This window comes from Nyctereutes procyonoides, unplaced genomic scaffold (assembly GCF_905146905.1).
Source record: "Nyctereutes procyonoides isolate TBG_1078 unplaced genomic scaffold, NYPRO_anot_genome, whole genome shotgun sequence".
In the NCBI taxonomy this organism is placed as follows: Eukaryota; Metazoa; Chordata; class Mammalia; order Carnivora; family Canidae; genus Nyctereutes; species Nyctereutes procyonoides.
In genome coordinates this window covers 26914673-26930731 of record NW_026575125.1, presented here as the reverse complement: position 1 = coordinate 26930731, position 16059 = coordinate 26914673, and the positions used below count along the sequence as shown (strand labels likewise).

At 38.4% G+C, this 16059-nt stretch overlaps 1 protein-coding gene across 6 annotated transcripts in view; it reads left to right on the top strand.

Annotated features, from left to right (window-relative positions):
• The window catches only part of DMD (dystrophin), a 2039779-nt gene that overhangs the window by 1541599 nt on the left and 482121 nt on the right, over positions 1 to 16059 (top strand). For all 6 annotated transcript variants that reach the window (XM_055339022.1, XM_055339018.1, XM_055339021.1 and 3 more), the window contains one exon: positions 15119 to 15308. In XM_055339022.1, coding sequence (XP_055194997.1) covers positions 15119 to 15308 — 190 coding nt within the window. The remainder of the gene's footprint in view (positions 1 to 15118; positions 15309 to 16059) is intronic.

Below are 16059 nucleotides of genomic sequence, written 5' to 3'. Positions count from 1 at the left end.
AGCAGCTGAGCATCTACCTTTGGCTCAGGGCGTGATCCCAGGTCCAGGTTTCGAGTCCCACATCAGGCTCCCTGCAAGGAGCCTGCTTCTCCCTCTGCCTGTGTCTCTGTCTCTCTCTCTCTCTCTCTGTGTCTCTCATGAATGATGAATGAATGAATGAATGAATCTTTAAATAATATTAAAGAAGTTGCCTTATATGAGGATTTTGTTTTTATATTTCTAATGGTAAAAAACTAAGTCTTCAAAGATTTAATTGCTCTGATAAAAGAAAATGTAAGCTTTGTTTTCTCAAGGAGAACGGACCCTATGGAAATGTTGCTTACATAAATACTCAGATTGTCAGCTAATCCTAAAAGAGAAAGACATCAATTAATTCTTTGAGAAGCAGTACAATGATCTTCAGTAATGCCTATCATAAAAATTAGGGGCAAAATTAATTTAGGTGATGTTATGTATACTAGATGACTGTTCATGCATTTTAACAGTCTGGCCTACTTTTCTACAAAATATTTAAAACTTGCATCAGGAACCAGACTTTAAAAATCCATCCCTCCACTCTACTTAAAAAAAAAATCCATCCTAAATCCCACATAAATATAACTGCACTGTAAGAAAAATAGATTTAGGAATAACTGTACATTAAGGACATTCATGACATAGCATCTTAGAAGATATGTTCAGCTTTGAGTGAATAGGGCTGCTTACAGAAAAGAAAACTTGGAGAAGCATTGCCCTTGCCATGCCCCCTTTCTTGTTTGTGATTTCTGACACTTCTCCTGTGCTTCTGTCCCCAACTTGGCCTCTCTCCTTACTTTTGTTTTTATTTCCAACTCATTCTCTGTGGTGTTTCTCCATTATTTTTGGCATTTGCTTCCCATGAGCTCCTGCACTTTGTCTGATTTTACCTCCCTACCCCTGTTCCTGCAGTCACTCATCCCCAGTGGCTACCAGATGCCTTGTATCTCAGTCCCCTCCAGAATCTATGTGCTCTTCCAGTTCTACTCTCCTGCTCTTAACCTTCCTTTCTAGAGTCTTCTTTGTCTCATCTGTGTATTTCTCTTCTGACTCCATGTTGTCACCCGTCAGAAAATGGCACATAAGGGCATTGTGCTCTGAGCACATCTGGCTACCTTCGCTAGTTGTCCATTTTTTTCCACAATGTGTACTGACCGCCTTAATCTGGATAGAAAAGTATCCTAATCAAGGAAATAAACCGCATACAAATTTCCTTGATTATTTTTCCTCTAGAAATATAGATATGATTTTGAACCAGATGCTTAAAATAACACTAGTGTCACATGAACACAGTGCTCTCGTGTTAGCATCTTACTGGAAATTCACTCCTCGGAACCCTGATATCTCTTCACTTTTGGTTTTCAAATAACCCGTACCCATCCAGTAATGACAAGTTATTTTTAATAAATCTTTTACATAAAAGGGCAGTCCCTTTTGAAAGCTCTCATTTGGAAAATATTTTTTAAATATTCACAGTATGCATTTATTCCTCCCTTCTAGTCCAAACTCTAGCTGTCTTAAGCTTTGTATATTTGTTTAAAAAATAACAACAACTACCACAACAAAAAGCTTGCACTTCTTCATTCCCATCAAAACAGGTTTGCCAGCATTAGGTGAACTTAGAATAAAATAGTTACTGTATAAGTTAGAAAGTTGATTTTGCTCCTTCCATCATTTTCGTCACCTTATCACCACAGCCAAATGGTAAATGTAAACTTATTCTCTAGAAAATGATCTGGGCCCCAATTTCCAGCTAATTGGGAGAAGCAGCCCTGAGTCGAGCACTGTCAGGCTGATTTGAGTCTTAAGATATGATGATGATTATTGTGTCAAATGTAATCAAGAATGTGGGCTCTGAACTGACGAAGGGGCTGGCTGTTTTTAATTCGGGTTCATATACGAAGCAGACCTCCGGTTCATTGGTAGTCACAGCTGGCCGTAAAAGAGCAATTTTTAAAATGTGATTTCATTCTCTGTGGAGCAGTCAGGATCAGGAATTGGATGCACAGGGGGAAAATATCCTCATTCTCTTCTTTAAAAAATTCTATTTATTTTCCGTATAATAGCTTCTGTCTTGGAATTTCCCTATCACTCTATATCCGTGGTTTTCAAGCTTCAGGTTGAAACCCCCCTTTCTTTTCTTGTAACACCTTCTTTACTATCATAGACCAAAAGTTGCAGATAAGATTCCCTGCCTCTAGACAGAATTTTTTTCAGGTTATTTATTTATTTATTTATTTATTTATTTATTTATTTATTTGAGAGAGAGAGCGTGCGCCGGAAAGCACAAGCAGGAGGAATATCAGAGGGAGAGGAAGAAGCAGACTCCCCACTTAGCAAGGAGCCCAATGCAGGGCTCTATCCCAGGAACCTGAGATCATGATTTGGGCCAAAGGCAGAGGCTTAACCAACTGAACCCGCCAGGTACCCCTAAACAGAATTTTGTTAAATGCCCTGACTTTAATTTTAAAGAGAAATGAGTCATTTATAATGAACTAATCTCTATTTTGGTATGCAGTTATTCAATTAGGACCACAGTAGAACACACAAGATGTTTTTAGGTGATTATACTATGAATACAATAACGAATGCAGAACGACACCATGTATTGTATGGGGACTTGAATACTGTGAGCAGCACTGGCCATTCTTAATGGAACTTTCCAAAATGCTGAACAACTCTTGACATAATTCTTAATGCAAAGCAATTTTCTTGGATTTTCATGGCATTTAGTTATATTTCCGGAAGAAAAAGTTCAATGTGTATTAAAACCTTGATCAAAGTATTATATGTATATATATGTATATACATATATACATATAATACTTATCAACAGGGTTTCCCCCATGTGAATGTCCAGTAGGATGTGCAGAAGTGCTGCGGGACTTGGGACAATTCTTTGCTGTCTGAGACATCTCCCCTCACCAGCCCATCTCCACAGACTGCTAGTAGTGCTCTGCAATCAGTGTATTAGGTTAAAAATCTTCCCTCAATTTCCAGAAGGGCTCTCTAATGTGATCCGTAAAATATGGTTAACTATTTTTCTGGACAAGAACCGATCTGTGAATTAATGAAATAGCAATACTCTCTGAGAACCTAACGTATTTCTTGGTGATACAGTTGCCATTTTTTTAAGACTGAATGAAATGAGCAAGCATTTAAGATCTTCCTAGATTGTGTAACAAAAGCCTTTACAAATTCTGGGATTATCACTGTGATGATAATCTATTTCCACCATCTTTACTGAATGGCATGTTCTCTCCAAAAGGATATTGATGACACCCCTCTCAGAGATATCAACTGCCTTCTAACTAGATGTTAACAGATGGAATTAAATTCTGTACAACCATCACAGGTGATATTATTGTAGCTCTCCAAGATATTTAAAATAATGTATGCTTCTTAGATGTAGGCCATAAGAGACATACACACCCATTTCTTGATGAGGTTAACCAGGTAATTTAGTGAAACAAACACAGATTCACATATATACAGAGATAAATAAAAACCTGTGTGATCTGTATATTAAGGGCAGAAATGATTTTTTTACCCTGAAGAAAGTTTAGGCTGGTAGGGAAGCAAAAGGCAGCAGTCTGTTGGCATTTCATCAGGGCATTTGACAAAGCCTTTCGTTATATTCTTATGAATCAATTGGAGAAATACTGGCTAGATGCAAGGTAGGTTGGATGATTTAGAAACTGTTACATGCTGTTACCCAAAGGATGTCAATTAATAGATGGGTGTCAAGTGGTGCAAGACCTCTGGTGCTGTGCCAAAGGTTCTGTTCTAGTCCCTGACACACTGAATATTTCTGACAGAACATGAGTAGAGCTATAGAGAAGATGCCCATTCACATTCACGGCCGATACAAACCAAGGAGCATAGGGGTACGTTGGGCAATAGAGCCACATGAATACTTGGACAGGATGAATCTGGAGGGCATATTTAGTACATATCTCTGGGTCAGGATCAAATTTAAGGGCAATCAGAACATTTGCCAGGGTAGTGGATTGTTTTTAACAGAAGCTATTGTTTGTTATGCACTCTGGCTTTGCGGTGCACCTAAAAAATACATCAAATTAACAGTCTTTGTGGGAGCTCATTTTAAAAATTCCAAAGAAACTATGTTGGTTTTGTTTGAGTAGTGACGGACAATTCAGTGCAATGCATTGGCCAGTCCACTTCATTTTCACTACTAGTACAAAACTCGATGAAAGTTACAACCTCCAAAAGATTTCATTAATGTCTACACTTCTGCAAAGCAGAGCACAGTTTTGGTCACAGAATTACTCATCCTCATTTTTAAATGTCTCAGTTATAACTGAATAAGAGTCTTTTATATAATCCATTTTGTGTAACAAACGAAGGTGATATCCACTAATTATTAAGAGACTCAACTTATGGAGGAATCCCTGGGTGGCTCAGCGGTTTAGCGCCTGCCTTCGGCCCAGGGCATGATCCTGGAGTCCCAGGATCGAGTCCTGCATCCGGCTCCCTGCGAGGAGCCTGCTTCTCCCTCTGCCTATGTCTCTGCCTCTCTCTGTCTCTCTCTCTCTCTCTCTCTCTCTCTGTATCTCTCATGAATAAATAAATAAAATTTAAAAGATTCAACTTAACGTATGTGAAAGCAATGTATAAACTTTAAGATTCTATAAAATATAAATTATTATCCAATCAATTTACGTCAAGAAGTAATTTGGACTCTTAAGTTTTTTAAGAACAGGAGACTAGGACTTTCTTATGTGTAGAATGTCTGTCTGATTCATAGTAGGTTTATTGATTTTAATTGGATTTGCTGAGTGACTATTAAATACCAGAAACCATGGTATGAATCTTGTTCTTAAGGAATTTACAGTAAGTGAATGATGATGACAAAGAAGAATAAGAGACTTTTTGTAAGTGGTGCATTCATAAGTAAGACGATTCTTTTTTTAAAAGATGTATTTATTTATAAGAGAGAGAGCATACTTGTGAGTACATGAGTGGGGGGGAGGGGCAGAAGGAGAGAATCTCCAGCAGACTCCCCACTCAGCACTGAGCCCAACACAGGGCTTGATCTCATGACCCCAAGATCCCAACCTGAGCCAAAATCAAGAGTCAGGTGCTCAACCGACTGTGCCATCCAGACGCCCCAAGGCGATTCTTGAAAGCACATGAAGGCCTCAGATTTATTCCTTTAGTGTTGTAGTTTTAATTGAAAAAAATAAATCCTTAATTTATGACTATCCCTCATAAATTTGAATTGATCTAGTGAAAGGCCATCAGTGAATCTCAGAGTATCTAGTTCTTTTAAATGCAGTTTCTCCCCCTAGTAATTAAAGTAAGAAATCAAGAAATTTTAAATCTTTCTTTTGAGCATCAGTTTTAATTAGCTCAAGCTATTTGTAATCCTCCAAATCTTATAAATCATATCAGATTTACCAGTCTTGTAAATCATATCTGAGCCATTAAAAGAGGTTCAAAATTAAAAGGGCAATTTGTTTAGAATCCACCAAGACTCAGTCACTCTGAGAGATTAATTCATTTCTCAGCTGGTCTTATAAAAATGTATTTATTTTACTGTAAAACTTCTAGAAAAGAGACGTGTTTGGTTTTCTTGTTAGATCATTTTAATGTAAAACATTTCTCAAAAGGTACAGACTTCCCGATAATCTCTATATCCTCAGCAAACATTTATTAAGTTACCATTATAAGAAGGGCACAATCATATGATTTTCCCTTATTTCCTAAGAAGAAAAAGATTTCACCACTGCCCGTAATGTGCTCTTTTTTGAATATAAAAGCCTCAAGCCTACCTCAGGTCCAAAGTGCTGTATTTATTCTAACAGCTCTCTTAGATGGCAGCTACAGATGATAAGCAAAGAGCTTATAATTTTTGTCTCCACACAAATACACATCATAATCCTTATTCATATAATAATCACAGAAAACAAAGAGCTTTTGAGCCTAGTCATATATTAATACCCATTATATTTACCTCACAGGGAGATTGGCAAATCAACCTTGAGAGGTAATATCTTAGAGTGGACTAGATTTGGTGTTTCTGGCTTTGCCACTTATTTGGGAAATTCATCCAGCCTCTCTGAAAGTCAGGTTTCTTTTCTACAAAGTGTTGATGATTATATTATAACAACTGGTCCCCCTAACCTCCTCAGATTTTTTAAAAGTATCAAGGGAGAAAATATATGTGAAAAAGCATCAAAACCAAGGAGCATTATTTTAGTACAAAATACTGTAACAATAAGGGTTGAATTTAAAGAACTCTCAAGAATGTGTTATTAACCACAGGAGAATGCTGAATGAGGAATCGGGTAATAAAAGTCGGTAAATAAAAGTAACAAATATTTAGAGACTATAACTTCAAGTTCACGTCAGGAATTAGGAAATTGTTTGTTTTTCCCAATTCCATTGATAGACCTCTACTGTAAGTTCATATCATCTGGTGATAGGTTTTTAGCCACTTCCTTTTCAGGAGAATCTACGTTTGACTTTTGATCTTAGAAAATTGAACCAACCTGCCTTGCTGCCTTCAGAATATTATGTAGCAACGTCTAACCATCTGTTCTGGTTTTCTCTAAGTGAGAATAAGAATGCATACTTATTTGACAGCACAGTCTTAGGAGACTCGAGAGATGATCCTAGGCTTGTCCTTCTAATTTGGTTACTGTATTACTTTTCATATATCCTTTTAGAAGAAAGCTACTCAATTCAGCTTATCAACATGTAGGAAACACACCTCCTAAAGAGAGTTACACTACAAGTGACCAAAACCGAAAATTCACCTTACAGACCACATAATACAAACCATTGAGAATTTATTTAGAGATGTCAAAAATTGACCTCTGTGCTCTGGAGCCAAAACATAACATGAAGACAGAGTTGGGAGGATAAAGAAGGAAGATCGTCTCATACTTCACCAGGCAAACGAGGCGGCAGCAGGCTCCTGCCCCCAAGACTGTGAGCCCACCTGGGGTGAAAGGCCCAGAGAGGTTTTCTAGGAAAACCCAGGACCAGGGCGGTTTCGATAGGAACTTGGCCCGAGTGTTGGTCGTGTCCTCCAGGTGGTCTCCTGCTAGCGCCGGCGCCTGCCCCCCCCCCGCCCCGAGTCTCGTTAGGAAGGGTACATCGAGGTCAGTGAGATGTCACTACCCAGGCCAAGTTCCTGGAGTGAAAGATTCTACAGAAAGACAACTGAAGGGAGGGGGAGGCTTCCCCAGTGAGGAGGAGGAAAATGTGTTCAAAGTCAGGCCCTGCCCGAAGCACAAGGGTGCCCATCCTAATTTCCATCCATCTTGATGTTCCTATAACATCAAGAAACCTATAACTATAAGCTATGTTCCTATAACTTCAGAAACTATGTTCAGGGGATCCCTGGGTGGCTCAGCAGTTTAGCGCCTGCCTTCGGCCCAGGGCGTGATCCTGGAGTCCTGGGATCGAGTCCCGCATCCGGCTCCCTGCATGAAGCCTGCTTCTCCCTCTGCCTGTGTCTCTGCCTCTCTCTCTCTCTGTCTCTATCTATCTCTCTGTCTCATGAATAAATAAATAAAATCTTTTTTAAAAAAAAAAGAAACTATGTTTAACTATAAGCCTAACCCTAATCTAAGTTTGTATTTATCTGGAAGGTAGTATAACCACATTTTTCCTAAAGATATTTTATAGTTCTATAAATATCCAGAATAATACTTGGAATCTCTGTGTATGAACCAATCCAAACATTATTTTTAAGCTTTCCCACATAGTGTCCTTAGGTATTTTATCTGTGGAAAATATAAACTATAAATCTTTGATTAAAAGATGTTCATCTCTTTGTTAACAATCCAAGATAGGAATACATATATGTACATATATCTTGAGTATTTCACCTATGCATAATATTTTGTACACTTTTTTATCACCTAATTTTTCTCAGTGACACATGACAGAAACAGAAGTCAAATGAAATGAGTAATGCAAAGAATAATGGAAAGTTTTAACCATTGTCAACATTTTCTTCTCAGAAATGTCCCAGTGCTTTTAGGAAAAGTATATAATAATGGTTGTTTCTCTGATGATATACTGTACAAATCTCAATTTTAAAAATGTTCAAAGAATCAAAAGATATATGTATGGAATGCTGTGTTTTAAAATTCCTTGCATGATCATGCCGATACTCTCTTACTATCTAAAGGTAAAGTCTACGTGATATAATTTTTTTTTTACTAAAATGTCTGTATCATTGAAGGAAGTTTCAGCAGATAACTTCAAAGCTGCAGTTTATCTTTAGAGCATTAATCTATTTTTCATGCAAGTGTGTTGCTTCTGCACATGTTAAAAAGTCATCCTGTGTTGTCTGGGGTGAGGAAAGATGGGAATGAGTTTTCTAAGAACTAATCAGCAATACTTTGGGAACATTTAGGTCATGGTTTCCAATTAACTCTGGAGAGTTTGAGTAATTTAGTACCAGACCTCAGGAGAGAGGGGATGAAAACCTCGTTAATTCATATGTCGGTGAACAGCAAACCAGCAAATTTGCGTTGAAAATGGATTTTTTTTTGTTTTGAAGCAAACACCAGCTAGATCTTTCTGCTTTAGTTAGGGTGGGAAAATATCTTTGCATGTCTGTGTTCCCTTATGTGTACTTTTTTTCACGTTTCAATGATTCTGCTTATGGTAAAGTAACAAATAGTTAAATCTCTACTCCAAAATGAAGACCAGGATTCAGTGGTATAACTGTCTCTGCACTTTTCTTTCTTTTCCTACAATGAATGTATGTGAGGGATGTAGACACCAATATCTACTTTCAGAGTCATAAAAATTTCTAGGGTGCAAGGCTTGGGCTATAATCCCAATTCTGCCACTTGTGTGCAACTTTGGAAAAGTCATCCAGTTCTTTCAGAATGAATCTCACCAACAGCAAAATGAAACCAGCAATAACCTGGACCATAAATCTAAGAGATTTCTTATTTTTATGAAAATCAATTCAATTAGGCCAACTTTGAGCATCTGTCACTGTATGTTGAGATAAAATCCAGCTAGATGGTCTCTACTTCCTTTGATCGGAAAAGGCCAGAAAAATGTTTAAAGGTAGATTTATCACTTGTTAGGCAAATTGAGATCCTAGTTCATGAATACATTTGAGCTACTGGTAGGGAATCCACATGAATTATAGGCTTAATCACACCGTAAGGATAGTTAAATGTTTACCTCTCTGTCTCCTCCACCAGAATTGAATATATTAAATGCCAAAGTCCATGTCCATGCCGCATTGACTTTTGTGTCACCATCACTGAGCATAGATCCTGGCACATAATACGTATGGAATAGATGCATAGATGACTTAATGAGATGTTGGTAGGCATGTACAAATAAGAATGAGGTGCTAAAAACAAAAAAGAATGAGGTGCTGATTTAATGATGATCTGTGTAGAGCTTAAAGCCATTGAGAGGGAATGAAATATCCAACTGGAAGGCATACAAAGAAAAACAGAAGTAGACTGTAGGTAGAAAAAATTGTAGATACCTTATAAAATGATGAGAGAATAAGTCTGAATATATTTTAAAACATGTGAAAAACTCTATGGATGTTAGCTTTAAAAATATATTTTCTGTGCCATATCTTAGAGCCTTGATCTCTTATTCTGGGTCAATAGTTAAAAGAACACAGTATATTTCTCACTGTATCATTCAGCCGCAGAGGAGAAAAGAGAAACATCCTCTCACAGCCAGAATGCTTCTGTGGCTGTATTTCTAGGTAGATGTTGCCCTAAGCCACAACATTAGAGTTGTGGCTAGACAGGTACTGACGGGGGACTAGGCCAAGCATTATTGAAGGACTTAGTTTAGATTCATGCTTCTCCTTGGTGCGAATTACTAATACAATTGCTAGCGATTAAATGGAATCCTTTCAACAAACTGCTGTATATCCATTGGTAATACAATTCTAGCTGTCCCTTGAAAACACAATCTGAAGTGATTTTTAAAAATCAAAATGTAATGCATTTTCTAGCAAGTCAGTGGAGACTGTTACAGTTACAGAGAGATCGAACCTCAGGTTATGTTTGGTCCTGTGACTAGTGTTGCACGTTGCTGCTAAGGTGCTCATTCTCTTATATCGGTATCTAACACCAACAAAAGGGAAAAAAATTGTCATCCTGTAATCATTTCCTAAAAATATCATAGGAAATGATAGTGGTTCAATGCAAATAAGTCAGGAAGGTGATAGTGCAGGTATTTTATTTGGTTACTCCATGACAATACCAGGGCACAGATCAGGGGTGTTTTTTAGCAGAAGACTGAGTGCTGTGAATTTCCTCAATTTGTCACACTTAAAAAAACACCTGGGCCGAATAGCCTCCTCTATCAGATTGAGCCTTTTTCCCCCTAAAAATATTCAATGTGTTTCTTTCTGTTTGATTATATATATAACATATTTTTTAAATTTTATATATGTAAAATCCTGGTTACAGTGCACTGATAAAGTATTGTCCACTCATGTATCTATGAGTAGAATATTGTCTATGCATTCATTCAGCTCTACAGCCTTACTTGGGAAAGTAATGTTTCCCTTTCCTCGTGTGCTTTTTATGTATTAAATTGACCCATAAGAAATTGCTGATATTCAACTCAATAGAAAATTTGGAGTCTTAAAGATTTAGTTAGAGATACCCTGATATGTGTGTGGGTGCTTGGTGACAGATCAGAGTATTGCTTGTCTGATTGCCTCACTGATAATCAATTCTTAAAAGGAAAACGGAGATGCTGAAGACCTGCCTTCTGTAATTCTTCCCCTTTGAGCAGAAATGGCTCTGGATGAGTACCTTCTTGGGCAGGTACAGGGTTGTACTAAGCTTTACAGCTACAGCATTTTGCCCTTCAGTAAGTTCTTGCTTCTAACTGGTGATAATGCAACTCTACACTACGTATAGATCCTTATTTTTTTTAAGATTTTATTTGTTTATTTGAGAGAGTGCACCAGTGAGAGAGCACAAGCAGGGGGTGGGACAGAAGCAGACTCCCCACTGAGCAGGGAGCCCGATGAGGGGCTCAATCCCAGGACCCTGAGATCATGACCTGAGCCACCCAGGTGCCTCTCTATAGATCCTCTTAAAGGGCAACCAAGGGTGCAGGCGCTCTTCAGGCTCATTTCCTTAGTGTGAGAATACTCCATCCTGTCCCCTTATGAGACCACAGTCCGTGTAAGTAGTTGTATATTTCTCACATACATTTATTTCTTAAGCATGTATATTTTTAAAATCCTCATTTAGTATGACATCTCAGCATGTCAGTTTTCCCAGGAGGCAGATTCTGAGAAAGCGATTAACTTGCAGGAATTTTGTTAGCGAGTGCTGTCAGGATTAACACCTGTGAGGGAAGGAACAGGAAGGAAGCAGGACAGGGAAGGAGAAGCTGGGCTTCAGTGCAGTTGCAACCACAGCATCAATCAACCACCCCCCTCCCCAATCCTCCCGAATTGTTCTGAGTTGGAGCAAGAGGGCCAGGCTTTTATAGCCCACACATTCACCAGTCATTGGCTGCATCCTGCCTCCAGTAGCTTTCTCAGAAGCTAGGGCAAAATGAATGGGTCTCAAGTGGCGGTGATTCTCAAAGCTTTAGCATATATTGGAATCACCTAGAAGACTTGTTAAAACACAGCCGCTGAACTCCATGCACAGACTTTCTGATTTAGCAGGTCCAGGGTAAGGCTTGAGAATTTGCATTTCTAATATATTCTCAGATAATGCTAATGCCACTGGTCTGTGGGTCACATTTTGAGAACCACTGTACCACACCACTCATACTTAGGCACTTGAGAAAGGTACATGGTGACCTTTTAAACAGAAAAAAAAAATTAAAAGTCATCATACCAGTCCACATTCCACCAGATTCTTAGCTATTATATGTTATAAACCTAGAATAGCTGACATTAGTTGCATAAAAAAGGACTTAACCTCTGTAGTAGAATATATTCGTAAAGTATTATTACTATTTCCAATACCTGGGCATTGTTACTTTTAAAGTTCACCCAAATTTTCACCAGGATCCCATAATTGGATAACCCAGACAGAATTGATAAAATAACCCATGTTCAAGATCTTCGGTTTTATTCTAAAACAATTTTTAAGATTTCTTTATGATTCTCATTATTTCTGCATTTTTTATTAATCATATAAGCCACTTAAAGCTATATGGTTATGGAAAATTAAAAAGTATGACATACATCCGGAGCTATTTTGAATGCACAAATATGACATATAAGTACCCTCGACTCATTTCTGGTCTAGGCTTGGTGCGATTAAAATTTAGGAATTTGGTGTACGTAGATTGACCTCAGGAGAAAGGATGAAGCCTTAAAACTCCCACATGAGCAGGAAACAACAATCTCACCTCTGATCAAAGAGGCTTGTAAAAGAACTCATTTGAAGAGATTTTCTGCTCTCACGGCCATTGAATTTTGTTAACATATTTTCCAAATTAGCAAAGATTAAGCTTGATGTTGTCAATATTTCTGAGCACTAGGGTATCATTGAGGAAAATGGTGCCTTACTGTCCTGCAAGAGTTACTGTTCTTCCCTAAGGGCCTAATTTACAAAGCAGCAAACTCGCTGGTAGGATTTGGCTAGAAATCTCATTGTCTCGGTAGAACCCTTTCATCTAATTTATGTGCATCGTATTTTACAAAGAACTCTTGGAAAGTTATTTACTAGTTACTTTCTCTGGAAGAAGAGGATAAGTGGTGTTTTTAGTTCAAGAATAGGGGAGCATCGTGTGCAGCTCATGATGAGGGGGACCCTGATAATAAAATGCACACTGTCTACCTCTCTCCAGGCTTCACTCTGCCCTGAGAGTTTCATTTTTGTCCTTTTATTTTCCATGAAGTTGGAGCATGTTAGAAAATATGTCATCGTCTAACCCTGCACTTGTCTTCTGGAATGCGACAGCTTATTTCTACCCCAAATTTTAGGCTAGAGGTGGCGTAAGTCTTAGTGATTTCTGATGTGCAAGTCAGCCTAGAAATACTAGCTTGAACAGGATGAGATCGCCACTTCTGTAGGTCAGAAATGGCCAGATGCGAGCAGGTTTCAGGTGCTTCAACCTGTGCGTTTCATGCCAGATTGTAACATTAAGATTCTCAGTGCTGTTGCAATGGTTCTGAGCTTTTAAGTCATACTGAATAAAAAGATAAATAAATAACGATTTTGATCTTCCTCCCTCCATTGATAGTTTGAAAACCAGATAAGCAGGGAGCAAGCAGTCCAGGTTAGTCCATGAACTTGGCAAGGTTGAACTGATTTGCCCAACCCAAATGCCAAGGTAACTTTAGGCTATGCAGCATTACAGTTTATTTAGGGGTTGATAAATAGCTTCATGCAATGCTTCCTTTTTTTCCGATAGCTGCATCCTCATAAACCTATTCTACCCTCCACCAGTTAATGCAGACAGAAGATTTTTATCCAGTATGAGCACCGAAACTACACTGTGGAAGACTGTAGGCTCAGCAAAAACCTCACCCATGATGAATAAACAGCTCTTCCGGGGGCTTTGCTGCCGCTGGCTCGGCAGGAGCTGTTTATTGCCTGGTTTGCACATCCCATGATAAAGTTGCTGCTGAAATAAATTGCAGTTTTGCATAATTATTGACAATCACATCCTAACAAGCAGTGTGTATCATATTCAAGTGTTCAATTTTTTAAAATCCATTTTTAGCTTATGTTTAATCCCAGAAAGTGTTTGTGTAGTAATAGAAGGCAAATATGGCATTTAAATAGAGTACTAATTTCCTCATTGCAGACAAAATTTACCTGAATCTTTTTAGATGGGACTGTTACTGCCAAAGGCAATTTTCCCTCCAAGCTGTTATTATGTAGATTTTTGCTGAGGGCATATGTGTGTGTGTATCCACAATATATGCATTATATATATATGTATAATAAATATATACATATATATGATAATTTTTTTAGATTTTTGTGTCATTAGGCAATGTGGTTCACCCTTTCTAAAAGATTAGAGGAAGGGTGGGGGGGCGCCTGGTGACTCAATTGGTTAAACATCTGCCTTCTGCTCAGGTCACGTCCAGGGTCCTGGGATAGAGCCCGCTTCAGGTTCCCTGCTCAGCAGGGAGTCTGCTCCTCCCTCTCCCTCTGCCCCTCCCTCCCCACTCATGTGTTCTCTCTGCCTCTCAAATAAATAAAATCTTTTAAAAAAGTTTAGAGAAAGAGGAATGGGATGTGGGCCGAGTGAAGGAAGGTGTTTGAGTAACCCTGATATATAACTAACGGTATGTGGGAGGCAGTCATCCTGACACACACATTGTCATATTTTCATTCTCAGCCCAGCAGTAAGCATTGTAGATAAGAAACTTTGAACTCAGAGAGGTTAAGTAAGGTGCTACACCACACAGATGGTAGAGGATATTGGGATTGGACCCAGGTCTGGCTGGTTTTTCAGCTTTCCTTTTTCCATTACACAGAAGGTTTTCCTTTAGGAGAATATTCTCAGTTGCATGACCATCAGATAACGAAATGTAAAGCTAACACTGTAGTTAGAGCCATTAGAACACAATACTGTCACACAATGTGATATGTTGCACAATGTTTTCTGTGAAATATGTCATCTTTCTCCTTGTTAGTCTTTCTGTTCTCGTCTGCCCTCTGATCCCTTTCTCTTGTTTCCTCCACTGTTCGACTTTCTGGTTTAGCTTTGCATTTTCTTGACCTTTTTCCTTGCCTACTGAATCCTGACTTTCTGCCTCAGGTGACATCAAAGATAAGCATGGTATGGGGATTTGGGAGCTTTACCTATAAAGATGAGCTTTCACTTTTGCAGCATATGAAAATAAGTTTTCACAGTCAACCAGTAAAAAAAAACTATCAAGTTAAAAAAAAAGATTGTTTTTGGAAGTTCATATATGAACACTCCAGAGTCTACACACACACACACACACACACACATACACACACACTATTCTAGTTGTTGCTTCTAAGAGGACTTTTAGCAACAACCCATACCCTTGTTGGTACATTACAATTTAGTCCCTTGATCTTAGCTCCTTTAATGAGGGCCCCCGGGGTGCACCATTCTGATAACTGAGGAGAATTACATCTGGACATTTGTTCCTTTGCAGATTGAGTGAGCGAGAGGCTGCTCTGGAAGAAACCCACAGATTACTGCAACAGTTCCCCTTGGACCTGGAGAAGTTCCTTGCCTGGCTTACAGAAGCCGAAACAACTGCCAATGTCCTGCAGGATGCCACCCATAAGGAAAGGCTTCTAGAAGATTCCAAGGGAGTAAGAGAGCTGATGAAACAATGGCAAGTAAGTAAAGCTTTTCTACTTTGCCTCTTGTGAATCCATGTGAACAGTTCACAGCGTCGGTCTTCATAACTGATGTGCTGGGGACAAAGTAAAGTGGTTGTTTTATATGGCGTGATACAGTGCGGCATATGGCCAAGAAGGAAAGAGGCAGAGGGAGAAGGCAAAGTCATTTAGTATTTCATTTAACACCCCAGTCTTCCAAATGGTCCATGTTTTTTTCACCAGGGAAAACTTGCATGTAAAACCAGAGCTTTGGCCAAGGAGAAACTTTGCTCCAAGAAATAAATTAGGAATTGGTTTATTAAATGGAAAAAGTTGCCATTTTGGAGTGTTTATTTAATATTTTACAGGGAAAGCATCTGTATGAATTGTCTGTTTTATTTAGCGTTGCTAACTGAATCAGTTTCCCTTCATTACTTCCAAATACATTTTGAAATGTTAATCTGGCATTTTGTAGCTTTCTTCCCAACACGATCTGTAAAAAGAAAAATGAGATGGCTAAATTTGTCATAGTTAATGATCATACAATTTTCAGACAATTGTTTTTCCTAGAAACAAAAATTATTGCTATAAAATTTCATATGCATAAACAGTGAAAAGGGAAGTTTAGGGTAGTTTTGTCTAAATGACATCTTGGTTCAAGGAGGCTTCTTACGTTCATTCTCAGTGCCTGATATAATTTTCTGAACCATTATGAAGTGTTGTTATGCATAGTTTTCTGACGTGAAACAAGAACTTTACTAGTATCTCA